This window comes from Mchenga conophoros, linkage group LG14 (genome assembly GCF_057382185.1).
Source record: "Mchenga conophoros isolate Kocher_MC1m ecotype Shallow Benthic linkage group LG14, M_conophoros_male_GT1.1, whole genome shotgun sequence".
NCBI classification, from domain to species: domain Eukaryota; kingdom Metazoa; phylum Chordata; class Actinopteri; order Cichliformes; family Cichlidae; genus Mchenga; species Mchenga conophoros.
Genome location: NC_140539.1, coordinates 17,391,905 through 17,414,008, shown reverse-complemented (window position 1 = coordinate 17,414,008; position 22,104 = coordinate 17,391,905). Strand labels below are relative to the sequence as shown.

The 22,104-nt window shown below is 39.9% G+C and overlaps 1 protein-coding gene across 3 annotated transcripts in view; it reads left to right on the top strand.

The window, feature by feature from the left end:
- Positions 1 to 17,516, top strand: part of st3gal4 (ST3 beta-galactoside alpha-2,3-sialyltransferase 4) — a 41,500-nt gene extending 23,984 nt beyond the window's left edge. For 2 of the 3 annotated variants that reach the window (XM_085245586.1, XM_085245587.1), the window contains 9 exons: positions 4,855 to 4,936; positions 5,311 to 5,400; positions 6,691 to 6,788; positions 7,004 to 7,067; positions 7,959 to 8,054; positions 10,273 to 10,471; positions 10,907 to 11,044; positions 16,431 to 16,586; positions 16,685 to 17,516. In XM_085245586.1, coding sequence (XP_085101712.1) covers positions 4,855 to 4,936; positions 5,311 to 5,400; positions 6,691 to 6,788; positions 7,004 to 7,067; positions 7,959 to 8,054; positions 10,273 to 10,471; positions 10,907 to 11,044; positions 16,431 to 16,586; positions 16,685 to 16,774 — 1,013 coding nt within the window. In that variant the 3' untranslated portion in view covers positions 16,775 to 17,516. The remainder of the gene's footprint in view (positions 1 to 4,854; positions 4,937 to 5,310; positions 5,401 to 6,690; positions 6,789 to 7,003; positions 7,068 to 7,958; positions 8,055 to 10,272; positions 10,472 to 10,906; positions 11,045 to 16,430; positions 16,587 to 16,684) is intronic. The other variant, XM_085245589.1, reaches the window with a different exon arrangement.
- Positions 17,517 to 22,104: the final 4,588 nt, after the last annotated feature.

Genomic DNA, 22,104 nt, shown 5'->3' with positions numbered 1-22,104 from the left:
TTAGTCCAGTTAGCAGGAAAAAACCTTTATTTACTGTACAGTGTAGCTTTACCACTGAACCTGATGAGAAGAAAGTCCAAGCACAGCAATCTTTGGAGCAGGGGTAGGCAACCTTTTTGATGGCGAGTGCCATTTAAAATTTCCTCAGAAGTCAGTGTACCATATGATTGTATTAGCAATAAATTTAATAATGCTCTATATTAACAGTTACACACTATATAGAACCATTTTATAGAATTATATTTGTTTGCAGATGTTGGCAGCTATCAGCGAATAGTTATCAGCTATTTTGAAACAAAAAAAGACACTTTTTATCCACAACAAGAACTCTATAACAGCAAATTAACTGTACAACAAAAAATACAAATGCTATTTATGGTCTCCTCACAACAATGATAAGAAAAATAAACTGGGCCAATATGGCATGTTTGTTAATACACATATTAATCTGATCTCTGGTCTCCCACTCAGAGACACAGGTCTCCGAGTGTCCAGCATTCAGACAGCTACCCGAGGACACTCATTAGAGATGGACCGATCCAATATTACGTATCGGTATCGGTCCGATACTGACGTAAATTACTGGATCGGATATCGGAGAGAAATAAAAAATGTAATCCGATCCATTAAATATCAAAAAAGCACCTCACAAAACTTGCGACACTGCGTAACTCGGCCCATAACCGTTGCACTTCGGAGCAGTGTGCTCACATGATAGAGCGGCTGTGTGTATTTGGAGCCTCACTACCAAACTCAGAGGAAGTTATCCAAGAGAGAAGTTAAGCAAGTGTGTAAGTTCATCTCTGAATGTTTGTAAAGCATTCCTGCGTTAAGCTTAACAACCAATATATGGAGCGACTGCCTCTCTCTCCTTCTCTCTCCTGCTGCTACTTCAAACGTGAAACTGATTAATGATCAGCTGATCGGCTTTCCTGTCGCGACTCCGTCTCTCTTGTTTGTTTTTGGCACACATTCGCGCCAGAAAGAGGAAACCAGCAGCTGAACAACAGCAGCACGTTTAAGCTTGATAAGCTGTTGTTAGAATTTATTTAATATTACTTTCTACACCAGGATCTTTTTCTACGTAGCTGACGGCTGGTAACTGTGCAGGGGCGGATCTAGCAAAGTTTAGCCAGGGGGGCCGATAGGGCATTAACTGGGAAAAGGGGGCACAAAGACATACTTTTCTTTCTTATTCTCATTTAAAATGTGTAGCTTTTAATAAATAATTATCTGAATCTTACACCCAAAGTTTTAATCTGATGTAAAATGTATAGAAGTCCATTACTGTATATAGTAACTGTTAAGTCTAATATACCCTAGTAAGCTATAGTACTTTTTCCTTTGGGAAGATACCATCTGTGCAGTCTGCAGTTCTGTTGAAGAAAGATGTTGAATCTATTTAATTATTCTTGAAAAATAATTTAATTCTGTGCATTTTTGTTTTCACACTGCATCAAATTAAAGTTGATTACGTTGATTAAGCATCATGAGGTGGAGGGTGGGGGGTGGTTTCCTTTTTTTTTTTTTGCTGGGAGTTTGCAACCCTATTAGTTAGGTTGCTTAATATTTCTGCTAAGTGCTCTTTAAAATACCAGAATAGGAAGGATTGTGTAGGTTTAAGTTTATTAGATTTATCAGTATTGCTGAACTATGAAATATTTTGGATGCAGTGTATTTTTTACATACAGGTATAACGGAATAGCTTTAGTGTTGTTGTTTATTTAAACTTGAGTATGAACTTATAAAAAATGCAGCAAGATATTAAAAAACAGTTTTATTGATTAAAAAATACACTATATCGGATTCATATCGGTATTGGCAGATATACAAATTTATGATATCGGTAGCGGACATAAAAAAGTGGTATCGTGCCATCTCTAACACTCATGTGAGAGAAAATCTGCTCACACAGATATGTGGAGCCAAATACTGTCAATAAGGCCTCTGCAATGTTGTGAAGACAGTTAAACTTGTCAGGTAGTGATGTCCAGCTGGTGAAAATGCAAGCTCCATGAACACGCACAGCTGTGGATTCCAGCTGCTTCGATGTTGCATTAACTGGTATTAACTCAGCCAGTTAATGCGAGACAAATCCAGCTGCTCATTAAAGATTTCTGGTTTGATCAGAAAAGAAAACATTGGTCCATACACCTGAAAGTCCCAAAAACGCATTGTGTCTCGAGTCTACGGATGTATCCGTGTATTTCCATGGTGCTGACGCTGCGCTGAGCGGACAGCTCCTCAGTTTCCTCTTTCTGGCGCAAAGTGGGCGATAAACAAACAAGAGAGAAAAGCCAATCAGCTGATCATTGATCAGTTTCATGATTAAAGTAGCAACAGGAGAGAGAGAATGAGAGAAGAGGCAGCTGTGCAGCGTAAAGACAGAATAACTCCACCTTTGTGTCTTTTTCCATTCTAGCTGAAGTCCGGGACAAACTGCGTCCCTTCTCAGCTCAACACGAAATGCGTAATAATTTCTCTGAATGCGGGACAGTTGGCAACTCTACTAACTAACCTTATAAATAAAATAAAGTTCACTATCAGTAACATCATAGCACCCACCATAGAAACTCCGTCATGCTAGCTAGCACGCAGTACGAGTTATTGTAACTGACTGTAAAAAGTCAGCACAATGAAAATAAACTCCACCTAAACTTGGTTTATATCTGACCCAGATGGACTGTAGTCATAACTTCTTACCTGAAGTTCAGTTCACACTCAGACCAGTGGCCGCCTCGGGTTTCTCCTCCTCCTGCCTCCCCTCTCCCTCGTCCACCTGCCAGCCTCCACCACTTGTTAATTTTACTGAATCTGTGGAAGCTACGCCATAGCCACCACCAAACAACTGAGTTATTTTTACACACCGGCCAGCAACTGGCCAATCCACCACCTTTCATTTATACCGTTACAAAAAAAAAATCATCGGCCCACCGAGCAAATGCCTGGTATGCCTGATGGCCAGTCCAGCTATGGTCGTGCCATCAGTTAACCCTTCACGTGACACAGTTGGCACGCGTGCCTAGGGTTGCCGACCCCTGCTTTAGAGTAATTTCATGGAGATGTTGTTAAAAAAAAAAGAAAAAGAAAACTTTTGATGCTCCCAAATGCACATTATATCAAATGATACTCATATACAACCCTCATTCCATACATGTGCTATGTAAAATTTAAATAAAAAGAGAATGCAATGAACCCATATTTCATTCACAATAGAACATAGAAAACATATTGAATGTTGAAACTTAGAAATTTGCCATTTTATGAACAAAATAAGTCATTTTGAATTTGGTGGCAGCAGCACGTTCAAAAAAGTTGGGTAACAGCTGTGTTTACCACTGTGTAGTATCCTTGTTTCTCTTCTTCTTTGACTTCGTTGTATTTTTGGTTTCATGATGTATCAACTGTTTTCAGTTGATGAAAGGTTTGGAGTGCTGTTCAGCACATGGTCAAAGGAGCTTGCAAAGAAAAGCGTCTGGACTTCTTTAAGTTACTTGAAGACGTTTCACCTCTCATCCGAGAAGCTTCTTCAGTTCTAAGGTCAAATGGTGGGGAGTCCCTGATTTAAACCTAGTGGGAGTGTCCCCCCGCAGAGGGACAAAAGGACCCCCTGATGATCCTCTAATCGCCTGAGCCAAGGTGTGAAACTGGGTGTGGGTCCCAATCAGCCAGGGTTTCGGGTGAGCTCATTGTGAAACCTGGCCCCACCTTATCATGCGAATTCCTGAGGTCAGATGGCCCAGGGTGTGAGTGGGCGTTAAGGCGTCTGGGGAGGTAACTCAAAACTGGATTATAGATGGCAGACACCGCCTCTGTTCAAAGATGGTCGCTCACAGTGGACATAGATGGCTTCTTTCACTCCTCTTTCAAACCATCTGTCCTCTCTGTCCAAAATTTGAACATTGACATCCTCAAAAGGGGATGCCAATGTTCACATGTTTGACCTTAGAACTGAAGAAGCTTCTCGGATGAGAGGTGAAATGTCTTCAAGCAACTTAAAGAAGTCCAGACTCTTTTCTTTGCAAGCTCCTTTGACTACAATGACCTGGATGACTGAGAACCTTCACAGACATACTGTTCAGCACATGTACTTTTCTGCTATGAAACTGTTGTAACAGAGGTGGTATGTGGTTTAGCATCGTCTTGCTAAAATATGTGCAACCTTTCCTGAAAGACACATTTTCTGGATTGGAGCATATGTTGATCTTAAACCTGTATTTACACTTTCAAATTTCAGAAATGGTTTGTAGACAGATTTGTTTGCAGATTGATGAACCTCTGCCCAGCTTTACTTCTGTCAAACTGCCTCTCTAAGGTGCTCTTGTTATTCCCAATCATGTAACTAACATGTAGTCAACTAACCAAATTAGTTGCAAAATGTTCCCCTAGCTGTTTCTTTTTAGCACCACTGACTTTTTGAGCCCTTTGTTGCCATCGTTTTCTAATATTTTTCATGAAAAAGTAGAATATCTCAGTTTAAACATTTGTTATGTGTTCTGTTGTGAATAAAATATGTGTTTATGAGATTTGCAAGTTTTTTCAGTGTATTTAAAGAATTCAAACCATTTTTGAGAACATCGTATCGTAATTTGTGATCTTCACTCTTTGCTGTTAAAAATAAATCCTAGCAGATGGACAGTTTCCTATAAGCCTTTGCATTTGTCTTAATTTGGAAAGTGATATTTGAATGAAAATCAGTTTCATTGGCATTGCCCGTACACCTGTTTCAAAATGGCACGTCAGAAAAAGCAAACATCATAATTTGCATAGAAGAAGACTGAGCATTGTCTCTCAGGTGACTCTACTTTTATACCCTGATATGTTTGCTTCTGTTTTTGTCTTTGTCTGCTCCAGTATGGTGGCCTAGGCTTCTCCCAGTTCTCCTGTTCTTCGTCACCTTTGTCATGTTCTACTGTTCGTATGCCTTGATTCAGAGGTAATCTCACACAAAGACACACTCTAACACAAACATGTCTGTCTTTCTTTCTTTCTTTCTTTCTTTCTTTCTTTCTTTCTTTCTTTCTTTCTTTCTTTCTTTCTTTCTTTCTTTCTTTCTTTCTTTCTTAATTTCTCTGGTATTGAGTCACAGAATCACAGTAATACCCATTTCGCAGGATTTCTGGCCAGCGCTGAGTCACTAAAATCTGAGAAGACAGCCTATTCACAAAGTGGTCTGAGCTGCTAGTCAACCAAAGCCTCACACATAGCAATTTTTGCACTTTTTGAGCATTTTGGACTAAATTACTGGCACTTTCCATTTTCACTGATTCAGCAGTAGTTTTCATGCCATCTGTGGCAACTGTCTTTCAGCTATGGAGGCACCAGCAAGTCTCCCAGCAGTAGCAAGTCGCTGTGTGGTGGCTGGCTAACCCAGAAGAAATGGGAGAGCCTTAACTTTAAGTGAGTAATGGCATGTCTGTGTGTTCTTTTTTCTTTTTTTCTTTTTTTTGGGGAAACTGACTTATTAAAGGAGTGGTGTATAGCAGTGTTTTTATTTGAACATAAAGTGCCGAGTTCCTTGAAACTGGACTGCTCTGTACCAGTCATGACAGAAAAGAAAAGCATATTTTACAGAGAAGAAGAGTTATGTTTAAAAGAAGAGTTTCCATCTAAATAATGGTTACAGTAAGTTTCAGTCATTCCAGTGGAATGTCTTGATAAAAAGCCAGAGAGGGGGAGTTAATGTGAAAAACTAATTTTGGCTAACAATGTCTTCATGACATATACATATTTTTTTTATAACTTGATAATGTCTAGCCCGTTTTGTTAACTAATCCCTGTTTCACATTCTCTAACATGCTCACAGTTATCTATCTTTTAGTCTCTTTATCAGTTTATCGACCTGTATATTTACTCACCTTTATTCTTGGCTCTGCTTTATTAGTAAAAGGGAATGTGTGGTTTGGCCAAACCTCATCCAAGGTCACTGTTTATTTATTTAGCCCAGTCGACCTTCCACCGCCTGCCCTTTAACATTTGCAACAGTTAAGATGTGTAGCTGAAAAAGAGTTCAGTTCAGAGTTACCAGTCCGTTGTTCTTGGATTTTTAACATGAGTCAGTCACAGGGAAGCCTGCGAGGCAGTTACAATGACATTTCTCTAATTAGACTCCCTGCCCGGAGATTTATCCTGATCTCCTACAGAGGGCTAGCTGGCACACAAGAGTAATAAATGCCTGAGAGACTTACTGTCAAAGACAGTAGGTTATAAACAGCTGGAGTGAGTGAGCACAGAAGAGCAACTGTTTCACATATTACAACCTGCCACATTTGTCTCACTCCACAGGCTCTGTGAGCATTATTGTTTTCTTTCCCCTCTCCATGGCGAGGGAATGTCAGCGGAGAATTTTAATGAAGGAAATTGCTATTGAATGGCATCATATAAATAGGTGATTTTCTTATAACGAGGTTGGCTTACCTGCTTAATGGGTACCAGAACATTTGGTAACGCAAGTGCATCAGTTAAGATTACAAAGCAGTTATTTTTCTTTTTTATGTGCTAGCTTGAACACTGTACTGCTTGGCAGAACAGATGGTATTGTCTATTGTGTGGGTTGATTATTTTAGACAAAAAACTTGAAGCAGTTTTCTTTGCTCTCCCGGCCACAAAGCCTCTGGCAGCATAACTCATCTGTACACTGAAACTGTGTGGTATCATCTTATAAACTCTGCTTTGACATTTCTCATGCAGCATTAGCAGACGGACGCAGCTCTTTATGAAAATGGAGGATTTCTTTTGGCGGCAGCATCTGTCAGATCTGGCATTACCTTATGGCATTAAGGGCAGTGGTATGTTGACCTTGCATTTTAAATTAATCCCCACTCTTCCCACTCACTTTTAGCAAATTTGTCTCATTTTGACTGGGACCAGGACTGGGGATTAAATAGATGACATCTTAAACTGTTAATACAGCTGAAACCCAGGACTGTAGCTTTTTCACCAATTCAAGCTCTGTGTTCGGCGTGAACTTTTGAACTTCTCCATTTCTCACTTTTCATCCCAGAGCTGCTGCTACTGAAAGTGCTTGCTGTAACTACAAATTATCACGTGCCAGCCAACATTGAAAAGTAAGTTTGAGCACACTTTAGCAAACTTGGCCAACAGTAGTAAAGCGAATTAGTTTAATATTGCAATCATGGATAACGATTTGCTTTTTTAGACCATCTTACAATTTATTTATTTACAAGAATATTAATCTGCACTTTTCTAATTATTCTAAATATTCTTAACTATTTAAAAATTTTTCAGTATCCTGCTCTGTTTACCAATTCAAGCCATCATGCTCAAAATAGAGTAGGCCAAGATCGGTGCCAACAAATACACACTATGCAGTCCTGTGAAAAACACCCTATGATTCAACAGCTTGTGGCGCCGCCTTTAGCAGCAATAACTTGAAATCTGTCACATCGTTGTGGAGGAATTTTGGTCCATTTTTCTTTACAACATGGAGGTTTGCAGGCACTGGTTTTTGCCAAATGTAGCACTCTGCATTATGGCCAAACATCTCCACGTTGTTCTCGTCTGCCCATAGGATTGTTCCAGAGCTCCTGTGGTTGTTTAAATGCAGCTTTGCAAACCTAAGCTGTGCTGCCACGTTCTTTTTAGAAAGACGAGGCCTTCTCTTGGCAAACGTTCCAAACAAGCCACACTTGTTCCATCTTTTTTTAATTGTGCTGTCATGAACTTTAACGTTTAACATGCTAACTGTGGCCTTGTACTTGATTTTTAACATGGTTGCAAAGAGTTCTGTGAAAACGCTCTCTGTAACTGTTCCCTATAACTGTTCCCTATGTCCTCGCGTGCTGTTCCAGTAGTGATGATAGGTTTTTGCCTCCAGAGAGCCATTTTGTTTGTAACTGAACAAAACATGTTCATTTTAAGACCGATGAGAAACCTTGATAAAGAAAAATTTGCCACATTTAATTCATAATGTGAACCTGTGTTGTTTTTCTCCACAGCCTTGAGTGCAGAACTTGTGTAGTCATAGGTAATGGCTTTGCCATTAAAAACAGCTCCCTGGGAAGCATCATCAATAAATACGATGTGGTCATTCGGTAAGCAATAATCATACTCCACACAACAGTGAAATCATTTTTCCTGATTATGGTATTAAAATGAAATGATATGCTCTACTGTGCAATAATAGTGGGGTTAAAGTGTGTTTGAAAGTGTCTGCCATATATTTAAATCCAATTATTTAGATGGATGCTTGGATTTAAAATGTTCAAAGTTGCAAACAATGAAGTCAGTATATGGCTTAAATGTCTTTAAGCCAGAAGCTCAGACTTCAGACTGCTCTAAATAGTTGATTGCTGACAGTCTTCAGCCCCTCAGCCTGAAAGGCTTGGGGTAATGTCATCACCTCGCCTGGTGGACAGCCAGGTTGGGTGGATACCCAAGTTTGCGAGCGCAATAACTCGTGAATTAAGGGATGTAGGACTTTCAAATATGGGTGCATGTACAAGCAGGTTGAGGGATAGAGCTGTTGGCGATATCATTAGTGAGGTCATCTACACTTTTTGTTGTAGGGATTGAAACCCAACCAACCTGCTGTTCTGCCCTTCTGTTTATCAAGCACAGCCAATCAGAAAAAATCATGTCCAAGGTTGATTTAAAAGGAGAGCAGTTAAACTTCCATGTTTCAAGGCAGTTAGGACTCATTGCTATTGCATTTTAAAAAAGAGAATGTGTTGATTTCTTTTACCCTCAGCCTCTCTAAATAGGGTTTAATTCACTTAGCTGTAGACTGTATAAGCATGTGACTCTGACACAGAGCCGTCCTCTCAGGCTAAGTTTGGGTCAAATCAGGTTCTTTAAAAGCAGAAAAGAAAGCATTGAGTTTACTCAGGGACAAAGGCATCTAGCAGATCTGACTCTACAGCCTTGGAATGAACGACCGCATTCTGAGTTTTTTTTAAGCCTCTTTCAACCAGCCAGAATTAGGCCTGGCAGCAATGCACCCCCCCCCCCCCCCCCGAACCCCCCTCTTTCCCTCCCCTCACGTCTCTCGCTCTCTTCTAATTATTTTCCAGCCAAGTCAGGTTATTGACACTCAGAATTCAATGCATGCCTGAGATTTTGACGTCATCTGGCTTTTTTCCTGCCATGGAAACACTGCTTGACTTCTTAAAAGCCTGTTGAGAATTAAGTTCTCAAAGTGCTTGCTAATAATTTAATGTTCTCAGTCTGTGCTATTGAATTTGTCAACTATAGAGTTATATTGTATTTTTTTGTTAAGTGATGAAACACAGATGTTTTTTTATTTCACAGAGTGAACAAGGTTTCGAATTTCAGGCTGTGTACAGCGTAGAGTGAGTTAGTCATCCTGTTCTGAGGCAACTTTTTAACTTTTATTAATTTTTCCCCCCCAGCTCTTAATCGTGTGATAGATAATATCTGTCAGTAGACGACATATCTGGGTGCAACTTTACACATACACCAAAATTAATGCTGCTGCAACTTCTTAGTATTCATAAGACTGATTGCGGTGTGACATGTTGGTAAATCGTGTTTTATTTGCCATCACAGAAGTGCGTTTTCTCCAGTTTTATTTTTACAGTGATTGCATCTCTGCTGAGTAAACCTTGACCAGAAAAAGAGTGTTGCAAGTTGTCCTTGTTGCACATTAATGTGTCAGAAACTAAAGAGATGGTCATGGACTATCTGTGCAATAAAGGATGTCGCTGTTGAGTTTGTGCATCAGCATAAAGTTCTGTAAAAAAAACCATATGCATACTTGAGTTCATTGCACCACCCCTCCCCTGCAGCTCAGCCAGGGACCACAACTCTGCCACATGTACTTATTCAGGTTGTCCGTGTATAGTTTATTGATCTGCAACATGTAAGTGTGAAAAATCTGCAAAAACACAAGAAATCAAGAATTGTCAACTTCGGGCTGAAGGACCCATGAGCTTATGTGATTTACAAGAATTGTTACTCCTCCTAGAGTATTATCAGATTTCAGTGAACATTGCATGCAAAGATCACCTAATGGATCTTTACCTAAACTATGCTCAAGGCCGAGGTCATGTTACCTCCAGTGTCTTTAAGCATGCGATCAGACCTTAAATCATTTATGTAAAAACTGAATCGGTTGAAGCTCTGAGAGGCTAGCTGCAGGTGGGGAGTGCAGTATTTCACGATCCACTGAATAATGGTTATTCAATGCTCATTTACATTAACTTTTTTCTAATTGCAAAAATTGAAATCCTGACTAAAACAGCTCTGAAAATCCTTTTTTAAATTTCTTTACATATTTTATTCCTGCCTCAGGTTGAATGATGCCCCGGTAAGAGGCTATGAGGAAGACGTGGGGAACAAGACCACCATGAGGTTCTTCTACCCTGAGTCAGCCTTCTACAACCCTGGACTGGACAATGAGCCTGACACCCTTATGGTCCTGGTGCCTTTCAAACAGCAAGATCTACGGTGGCTCAAAGAGATCCTCTACAATGAGAAGAGGGTACTGGATGTGTGTGAGAATGCACTCTCCCACATGCAAACACAGACTCTCTTACGCACACACAGTCATCTCCCTTTCTTTCGTTCTTTCCTCTCTCTGCCTCAACTGAACACATTCTCTTTACTTTTCAAGCTTGTCTGTCTTGCATATCAGGAACAACTACTTAAGAGGTTCCACTTGAGCAGTGCCAGCACTCTCCAGAGTTAAATGTTGTTTCCATTGCAGGCATCGTTCACTCCGTATCCCACGGCACCTCCGGCCTCCTGCTGCTAATAGTTGCAGGGTCATTACCCGCTAATTTGCACATCGATTTAGTCTCCTCCAAACATGGAGATTTACATGCGTCTCTCCTTGCATGCATCCATTCTGCCAAATAAAGGGCAATTCGTGGCCGTTTTCACTCTCAGTCTGTAAACACCCTGTCTGTTTTTTTGTCTTTGCCAGGTCAGGAAAGGCTTTTGGAAGCCCCCTCCTCAAATTTGGTTGGGTGATGCCAGTAAAGTTAGAGTGCTGGACCCACACTTCTTGCATCAGACTGCAGTCAAGCTGCTAAAGATCAATTTTCACCCCAAGAGCAAACAGGTGAGTGATCACTTTCACTTAAGTGTTTTTTGTTTGGTTTTTTTGCAGTCGTGACTATGCGTGATCTCAATTTGTGGTAGTAGAAGTTTCAGTGCAGATCGAAACCAAACTGTCTTTATTCCTTATTCAAATCAGTCCCATTTCTTACTTAATCATAAGTTTTTGCTCTGTAATTGTGGTGGGGATGTTGCAATACCAAGAATTTCTGGCATCCTCTGCAGCAGACTTTTCTTCCTCTTCTGTGCTCTTTTTCCTATGTTTCTGTTCTTCTTTTCTGGCCTTTCACTGCTTCCCACATGAATGTTAACAAGGGTGGACGGAGCCTCTGCTGATTAGGCACTGCTCCTCAGAATGATCCGTCATGACCTTTGTGGTAAACAGTTTATTGTAAGAGGCGTTTCTGCTGAAATCTAGTTGGTGATTACTGTGAATTTGGTGACAATTAGCTTCTGCTTGGCGTCCTGGTATCTCACTGTAAGATAAGTGTCTCATGTCTTTAACGATAAATTGGTGGTTCCCTGGGAAATAATTGGCTTATTTCATTTTTTGGGGATAAGAAAAGCCAAAATATTGTTTTCTTATTGTATGTCTTTAAAGGTAAAAGGCAGTTCCCAGTGTGCTTATCTGTGATGCGGATTATTGCTTTTGTACTGTGGCCTTCACTAACTTTTAACTCGATTTTAATGTTTAGTTGGTTTTCACTGAGCATATCCTTTGACATTTTAAAGTAGAAGGCAAATGAAACGCAAGATGGCTGAATCAAAACACGAAAAGTAAAAGTGAAAGCATTGCTCTAAACCCATAAACTCGAGGAAAAACAGCAGTTGCGCAATGAAGATCCAGAGTGCATGACATTTCTTTTTTTTCCCCTGCTGATCAGATTTTGAAACACCACGAGATCCCTCTTGGACTGAAACTGGTGTATTACAGCATTTTTTATTGGCCCATAGCATCTCATCTTCCAAGTGTGGCTTTCTGTGTGTTTGGTGGGGATCGTCGTCGATGTGGATCTTCAGCCAAGTTTTGTTTTGGTTCTGCTTGTTCCCACTGAGACCTTTTTGTCAAAGACTTGACAATGGGTGTAACCATTTCAGATTGCGGTATAAACACAGTTGGTTCACTGCAAGACGAGAGTGAGGAGCGGGAAGGCAGAGATCCTGCAGGCAATCAGCGGGCTCACTCGACAGGAGCTCTGTACCATCTGTGCAGCTTGTACGGGAATGGCTGGGGGGCAGCAGTAGGAGAGGTGGGATGAAGTGGTGGGAGAACTGGGGCCTGCAGGCAGTAAAGTTTTCAAGTAACACCTGAATTATGTTTATTCGGGGCTGTAAGCATGACATTTTTTACACATTACTGAACACGATGGAAATGTGCATCTGGCACGCCCTCACGCTGTGTTGTTGTTGGATACATTTTGTCTCATTTTGGAACCCCTGTGCTTTGGCATCATCAGTTTCCCTCAGGTTACCGATTATGCTCTGTGCAGCGGCAAAAACTCTGTTTCAGATTCTTGACAAGGCTACTCAAACAAATTGTTATCTCTGTTGCTATAACCAACTGCACATTTGTTTAGACACACATTTTGCAAAAAATTAACCCTGAGGGTACAAAAGCTCAACGACTCACGCAAATGAACACTTACTGTCATCTACATGCCGGTGTGTTGTGTGTAGGCTTTCTTTTAAACATCTCCTGAAAAAGGCAGAAGTAGAGTTATCAGCACACATTGAGGAGCTGTGCTGATCATTCACTGAGTACCAGATGCCAGCCTGACCTGTTGCTAAACTATAAAAAAAAACACACTTGAGCCCTACTGTACCTCTGAATAAACTTTTAAAATAGCACTTCCCCTGAGGTTTCACACTTCAACGTGGGTTTCAAAAACCTCCACTGAGACAACGTCCACACCAGCCCAGATAAATTTGAAAACGGCGTTTTCATCTGAAACTGAAAGCAACAGCTAGTTTCACAGGCTGTGCTGCCAGATCTGTTATTCAAATATAGATGTGTGGCATCACTGAAATATCAGAATCTTAGCTAAAGCTCACAAAACCATTTCCATGACCACCAAACACAGCTAAAACAACAAATCTGACAGCATGTACACGGACAATGTCTCTGTTGAAAGCACAGATCTCACCGAGTCCAAAAGTGCAAGTTTCATCACGACCCAACCAAAAATTCACTAAGCCAGCAGCAAAAGGAGACCAAAATTTCGCTTCAAGTGTGACAAACATTAGCATCAGTTCTGTCTTACCTGTGCTGTATTGTTACCAAAAAAATCCACTTTGATGCAATCACATTTCCTGCACAGCTCCATTTCGCAGTGTGTTTCAACAGCAGTTTCCTGTCATAAATTCCTACTTTCTGCCTTATTTGATTCTTTACGCGCGGACGCATTACGCACCAGTCCATAATTTTTTAAAGTATGTTTATTGATTTGTTTTGCGAAATTGACCTCCAGCAAGAAAGCCAAATTTCTGCTTTTCAATGCTGAAGAAATATCAGCTCTCACAGATGGTGCCAAATTTTTTTAATTTGCAAAAGGCTTAGCCATGTCTCTAATCAAACCTCTGTAACTTTGCTCTGTTTCACTTCAGCAGCATTGATCTTTCCACGGGTAATGTCCATCTGTTGACTCATGGTTTTCTTCAGTTTTTGATCTACTGCAGCACAGGTTCATGCTGTAAAAGACACACAAAAAATTAGGCCAAGAAAAAAATCTGTGTTCCATCCTCAGTTACTTTGACACAATGACGTCTGTTGTGATACTTACACCTGTGATGTGATTAAGGCTCACTTATATGTTAACTTTATTTTGATATCAGGATCTTTTACACAGAGTTTTTTCCAAAACAAGAGGTTGCAGATGCTGTGTTGACATTTCACTAAATAAGTTTAAATACTTTTTCATTGTTAACATTTGATGAGGAACAGTGGGGTGTTAACTTTTTCTGACTCCTGAAGGGAGGCACGCCAGAAAAAAAGTTTGAGATCTATTGGTTTTGACATTCAGTAAGCCCCGTAACTAGAAGTGTCATGGTCCTGGGCCATGTGGGCCCAGTATTCTTAGTTCCTTGTATTTTTGTATTTCGTTCCTTATTTAGGCCATGTTTTCTGAGTTGCCCTGTTGTGTTGTTCCCTAAGTGTTTTCCCTTCATGGCTTTTACCCCCTGTGTGCCCCTCTGTGTATCTGTGAGCCCTCGTCTCTCCTTATGTTTTATTCCATGTTTCCCCTGCCCATTATGTCTAAGTTCTCCCCGTGCTCTCTCTCCCCCCTGTGTGCCCTCTATGTATTTATGAGCCCTCGTCTCCCTTTGTGGTTGTTTCATGTTTCCCCAGCCCGTTATGTCTGTGTTTTCCCCGTGCTCTCTCTCCTCCTGTCTGAACCTCTGTGCCTGTACATGTCATGTTCAGTTCACCCCGCCCTGTCTCGTTATGATTATCAGTGTCACCTGTGTTCCCCGTGTGTGCCCACTTTCCTCGTTTACCCTCTGTGTATTTCTGTCTGAGTCTCCCTCTGTTCGGCGTCGCGTTCTCCCTCATGTTGTGTGTAATTCTCCCCGTGGTTCGGTTCCTTGTACAGCTCATGCTTTAGTTTTCCCAGTTTTAGGTTATTTTGTATTACTTCTCGTGGCCAGCAATAAAGCTGTGTTTTTTGAGTTTATCCCCGTGTCTGTGAGTCTGCATCTTGGGTCCTTCTCCTGCCTGCCACACAGCAAACCATGACAAGAAGAGAACATACTGGAAGTAGGCTAATATAAACACCGGTGCATTTACCGATGGAGCATTGCACAGGAAAAAAACACAAAACACAGATGATGATTTGGAAAGATGAAGAATAAAAGGTTTTTGTTAAAGTGGGTTTTAATTTGAAAAGTGAATGAGAGTTTCTTTTGTCTTCAGGTCATATGGAAATAATTCTTCTTCTTGCCTATGTGAGCACGCGTAATCATAATCAGTCATATAGGGAGTGGCAAACAGCACAGGGGAATTTCTGTGGACAGAAAGAGCCAGCCAGGAATAACACAGCAAACATGTCTCCTCTCATTAAATCTCACATTACCTTGAGTTCTAGTTTTTCCTTAAAGAAGCAAAAATAAAATATCAGCCGGAAGGTTTTGCTTCCTGCATGTTCTTTTGTCATTGTTTTTAGGCAGAAGCCAATTAAGGAATGTGACATGCACAAAATGTGAAGGGAAATGTATATCACCGCTGTTTGTGGGCTGTTTTTCCCTCGGGATATACAGGAAAAATTGTAGTGTGGAATCGAATTGTAGGAATTAGTCTGTGTCCTCTTTACAGACGTAGTCCACCTGGATTTCATCACACCAGACCAGCTTTCAGCCAAATCTTGAGTTTTTTATGTCTCTGTAACTAACTTGCAGCCACACTAAAACCTTTGCAGGTTAGTGTGTGTGCACCTGTACATTAGTGATAAGGCCAGCATTTTCACTTGCAGGACTACGTATGTATCTGTCACAATGACTTTAGACAATAAACTCATCCTTTACCATGGCACACCCATTTTTACTCTGCTTACATGGTGCACCCATGCTTACTCTGCATATGTCCACTTTTTTTTAACAACATAATTGCTAACCATACCATTAAGTCATGGCAGAGGCTTTATATGTGTAGTAACCATCAATTTTTCACACACCTTTCCTTTCCTTCCTCTCGATTACTGTGAAAAAGACTAATTTACTGTAATCGAGGGGAAGGAAAGGAAAGGCAGAGGGCTTAAATGCTTTGAATCACTGTGTTTGAAAAAGCAGCTGTACTTTGCTTGAGAACAGCAGTCTCAGAGCTGCAAATGAATTTCAAAATAAAATGTCAAAATACTCAAGTTTTTCTGTTTTTAAGAGTTTAAGTTAATTGTTGTTCACAACGTTTAAATTCTGTTGGAACAGTAGGTGGTTGAAATAAAAAGCATAGAAACAAAACTGTGTTTGCATAAGCCATGTGGGTGAGGTTATGAGAGCGAATACTGCAGATAGAAATGCTTGTGCAAATGAACCGCATATAAAGCTGCAGTTTTCCTCTATCGCCATCTAGTGGTGAAATGAGGGGCTTCTTTTAGGGTTTCAGTTCCAAAGCCATCTGGAGATTGTTTTTACATCATAAGCTCTTTTGCACAACCAGCAAAGCTCAGCATGTACATTTTTAAGTAACTCTCCTTCTATAAAGTTAATTTGATTTATACAAACCTTTTTTTGTTTATTGTTTTTTTTTTTTTTTATCTGTTTTTACTCAGGTGTGCAAGGTAAAAATCTTTCAGTTCTTTATTTGGGGGTATCTACTAATATTTGCTAATTTTAGAAATAATAAATCATGAAAACAAGAAGAAGTGCAGTGGGCTGTCATGATCTCTTGCTTGTTGCAGATCCCAGTGCATCCCACCACGGGTATACTTGCCATTTTTGTTGCTCTCAACTACTGTGACGTGGTCCACGTTGCTGGATTCGGATACCCTCGCTCAAAGAGCCAACAGCAGCAGCCGATCCATTACTATGGATATGCCACCATGAAGTCTATGAAGGTGCGCGGCCACCTGTAGTGATGTACTTTTTGTTTTAACACGCTCACTGGCAAAGCTTCATATTCCTTGAATACTAATGCTCCTCCACTCTGTTACAGAATTCTTACCACGACCTTAATCATGAAGCTGAAGCCTTAAAAAGACTGGAGGATTCGGGAGCCATTCTCTACCTGCATCCACATTTATGATACAGATCCATCTCCATTTTTCGTGGGGTCATCTGTCTCAGCTCTTAATGTGCCTTCTGTGGTTGGATATTTGATTTTTTCTGAACGTGACAATCCTGGCATCTTATGTGTGTTTTTTTCCTAAAGTGAAATAATAGAGCGATTTAACCGCTTTTCAAATGTTTTTCTTTGGCGATGTGGTTCAGCATTTTTTTCTAAAGAATCTTCAACTCTGTAGATAAAGAAATTAATTAATAAAATTCTGAAATAGAAAAAATGTTGGGCATCAATGCTAAGTGTAGCGACCCAGCTGTTTGTGACAAGATAGCTGCAGTAAACTGGTTTCATCAGTAGCTGTCCAGTCTTGGTGCTTGTTGTTTTTCGGTTCTTGTGATGAACTGAGTTGATGGAATGAAAACATCTGACATGCGCAGTTTTCACTTGTCTGGACTTTTCACGTATATCGTTAAGATGTAAGCCTGATGCGAGTGGTTTATCGAGTTTAGAATGAAATTTGTTAATTCTTTTGAACTCTGATTCTTTATCTTTAAAGTATGGAACTGTGTTCAAGTTAATGTTTTTTTAAAAAAATCTAATGACAATTTTGCTCATTTGTTATACTTTGACTACGGTGATTGTTTCATTATTTATTTCATGGTTTTTTTTTCAGATACAAATGGTACCACTGGATATTTTGTAATGTACAGAATAAAATACATTCGTAAATTAAAGGTGATCAAAACTGATCATAATTGATTTTACAGTTGCTTTGCCCTTTCTTAATGTTTTATTTTATTAGAATATTGCTGTTGTTACCACTAGATGGCAGTATGTCTCCATTGCATGCATAATATACAGTATATCCAGTCTACTGCACTGCACATGGTGCAATCATGCAGCAGCCCCCCCACCCCACGTGCCCCAAAGTGCCTGGAGTAATGGAAACACTAAACCTAGCATTAGTGCATGTGCTAGTGAACGTGTGCGGTATGAACGTCTGGGAAACCAAAAACCTAAAAACTTGGAAGGACTAAGATACAATTGCTGCAGGTGACATGCCAGCGATGATGGTCTGCTCTCTGCTCTCTGTAGACACCAAACCTTCTATTAATGTTAACGTGAATGGAGCCTGGCCCTTGGCGCTTGAGCTGTGCTCATTCACAGAGTGGTACATCCTCAGCAGTGACAGTGACTGCCTCATCTGCTTATGTCAGTTTAATGGCAGACATATGCTGCGTTTTCAATTACCCCAGCAAATGCTGTGATACAGCCACTGCTACAACTTTGACTAATAGTAAAAGCACACTCACACTGTAGTTTCTCCAGATGTGAATGTGGTCTGTGGAGCTAGAGCGATATCACACCTGAGTGTAGTGTTGTGCCTTCTGAGCAGCAATGCAGACATTCTCCTGAAGGTCACACTGGAAGCGGGATACCTTTAAGCTGCAAATATGATTTACTGCGCCTGCATAATAGCAGAACCCACCACATGACCATGAATGGATACTACAAACTCGGTATATTTGCTGTGTGGCTCACGTCCACATGTTTTGCCTGCATATCACCCGTAAGGAGGACAGTCCTTTTTTTCAATAGAGTAGAAACAAACGTCATACACCCCTTACACTCAAATTGACAGTTGCTAACTGACACATTTGCAAATGAATCTAAAAGCAAAAACACATTTACAGTATAATCAGATTTGACTCATCCATTGTTTTGTGGATGGCTTTAACTTGCAAGGTAAACAAACATCTACCACCGGCTCATTTCATATGTGCACTGTTGCCATAATTAAGAACATCCTGTCTCAGGATGATGCAGAAAAACTAGTCTGTGCATTTATGTATTTTATGCTAGACTGCTCTCATTCCTTACAATTGGGTTTTCCTAAAAGCTCACTGAAAAGCTTGATCCAAAATGCTAATGCATGAGTACAAACAGGAACAAGAAAGGGAGGTTATATTTGTCTAACATTAGCTTCTCTTCGACTTCAGTAAATTTAGAATTCAGTTTAAAATTCTCTATTCTCACATATAAAACCTTGAATGATCAGGCCCCATTATATCTTAAAAAAACTCATAGAGCACTTCTCTGTCAGACAGCGTGCTTGCGGTTCTTAGTTACCAAAAGAAGAATGGGAGACAGACTCCTGTCCTGTGGAGCATGCTCACAGTTTGGGTTTTGGAGACAGACATCTTCTTTACTTTCAAAATTAAAGTTAAAACTTTCCTCTTCTTATAAAACTTTTATCAGCAATTTATCAGCTGACCCTGAATCATCCCTTAGCTTCCATGGTTCCATGATCACGATGCTTTTACATTCCAGTATGTCAACAACCATTCTCCTCTCTCTTCTGTAGTTTTCCTTGTGAATGGTGCTACTTGCTGTTTGTTATCTCCCTTTGCTCCACTTATATTTTTTTTAAATCTCCTCTTTCCTCCCTCTGTCCAACTACTTGTGACAGATGGCTACCCTTTCCTGAGCTCAGGACTTTGAGTGTTTAAAGGAAGCCCTTCTTTCCCATCACTGACAAGTGTTTTTCCTCATAGGTTATCATCAGAAGTTACAGAGTGAATAGAGCACATCATCCTTCATCCTTCACCCTTAGATTTGCTCAAACCAACTCACATTCATGATTGTTTACATAATTACACACCATATGTTTAATCTCAAATGCAGAAGAACTTTTTCACATGTAACTGCTTCACATGGATCTGTTTATTTTGAGAATAAACAGATATCTGTTTGAATTAATGCTTTTCACAGAATTTCAGAGTTCATTAAAGAATGAGCCCCATCACACTCGATGGGGTATGCATGCTTACACAACAGGGGGTTACATAACTGAACAAGGTTTGTGTGACTCCTTGTGTGCGGGCTGTTTATATGACAGCTGCAAATCAGGTCAGACTTTTCATGAGACTGTATACGATGAACACTTTTAAACATCCGGTGCCACAGTGTATTACACATACAGTGAGTTAGTAAACTTTTTTGCATGACGTAAACTCCTAACCCTGTTACTAATGACACTGCGCCGCACCAACTGAGCCCTGCAAGCTCACCTGTGCATGTAATGTTGACCTAATGAACCCAAAAGTTGTACTAAACTAACAAAATGCATGTACAATGCACAGCTTTGAACTTTCATGCAGACTCCCAGGACATCTTGATCACAAATGCATTAACTTGTAGTTCACAATGCATCTGTTTCGGAATAAAGACGCGGTGGGGGATGATTGCTATGCCACTGTCTAAGCACGGTCTCATACAGGCCAACGCGCTGACAGTGTGGTTATTACCATATATCTCATTACACCATCTGCTCAAGTCACTGTGCTTTCAGCCTGCACAAGCAACATCTTACTTTAGCGCAGTTGTTTTCTAATTAGATGTCCTTAAACAAAAAATTTTGCACATGCTGCACACTAGCAGTATAACACAAATTGTTTTTTTTTTTTTTACATTTTAGAAGTAAGCAATGTGATTTAAAAAAAAAAAAAAAACAAGAGAGAGAGAAAAGCAGATTTTAGTGTTTTATGCTTGTGAGTTTTAAGGGTTGGAAATTTGTACCAAACTATAAAAAACACACTAGACTTAATGTGAGGTACATAGTAGCCTACTGAAGACTCCTATGGCCTACATTTTTCTCAGCATTGTTGCAAAATGAACGCACACACAAAAAAGAAGAAAAAAAAAACACTGCAGAACTCTAATTCTTACTTGTGTATTGCATATTTAGTGTGGGATGGTATAACCTGCGATATGTCGTCTATATTCTATTTATTATATGGACTGTTAAGGGGAAAGGAAAATGAAGTATTTGTCAAAAAGTCACTTGAAAATGACGTTAACCATTTAAAGCTCTCTGCACAGCTGACCATGAAAAAAGATGAAATGAAGCTTGTGTGTAATTTCAGTAAGGAAGATTTACCATCGCTCATCTGCATCCTGGGTATTTGGCTGCTTTTCTGTTCTTTACATGACTTTACATGACTACTGCTTTTCCACTCTGTCAATACTGACACCACTACCAAGAAAAAAAATGGAGTTCAGCAGTATGTGATATTTTCCTTTTTTTCCTATTTCACAAACAGTAAGGCACAGCATCGATGCACAATGTGTCTGTGTGAGGAGGCCAGTGGACCGTTAAAGTGGGAAGAGGTGGAAGATGTACAGTATGTAGCTGGCTACCTAGTGAGAGGGCATCTGGCTTGGCTTGGTGATCCTGTAACACCCCCACAGCCCGGAGAGCTGCCGTGAGTCAGGTGCTCAAACATTACACTACCATGGGAACTGCGAGAATGAGCAGGAAATAAGACGAGTGAGGTAGAAAAAAAAAAAAAGATAAGCAGCTTTTCTACAGCGTCAGTTTTGCTATTTGTTCATCTTTTTTCAAAAAGCTCCATTTCCTGTTTTCAAATGACCCCAAACCAACTGATTTCCCTTCCTACAGAAAGGCAATGCACAGTTTTCTTAGGTAACTGACAACAACAGATCTCAAAAATTGCAAACAGACTGAGAAAGCGATAAAAAAAAAATAGAAATAGACTCATTCACAACACTTTATGCTAAGTGTTTCCTTGTATCTGCTGCACAGCCCGAAAGGTCAGCCAGCTCAGCTGATTTAAAGGCTAACACGGTGTCATTGTTTCCTAACAGGCAGCCAGAAAGAGCATTTTATGTTCGTGCCTCTTTTGTTTTTATCTCATTATAAATTATGCAATATTATGAGTTCAGTGCAAAAGCTCTGCAGATAAGCAAGTTTGAAAGAAAATAAATTCATGGATGGTAAAATATCTGTGAAGGTCATCTTGTACTCCAAAGAGCTGATCATGCACTGATCAGCTGCGGGATATTAGGATTTTTTTTGTTGTTGCACAAAACACATTTAGGTCTTTTTTTTTAAAAACTATTTTAATACTTTGTATATTCAATGTGTATTACATATAAACATAACTGAGGAGGTTTCATGATAATATCCTGTTGTGAAATGTTTTCACTATAAAATTGGGTGACCATATTTTGATTTCCAAAAAGGAGGACACTTTGCCCAGTCATGAAGAACTTTAATAATACTGTTTGCTTAAAGAAAAGCTTAACATATTTAAACGATGCCTCTCTGTGCGGTTAATGAAAAAAATGTGATATAGGCTTTTACAAGTCAACAAGGGGAAAAAAAATAACTTCAAAACCTCTGGAATTAAATAATGGTACAGAAATAAGGCCTCAACTGTATAAGAAAAATTACCAGTACCGGTATGGTACGGGGGAATTTTTTTTTCGCAGTTTGTCTGAAAAGCTGCAGTTGTGCTTTGGCATCTTTTAAACATCACTAGGCGCTGCTG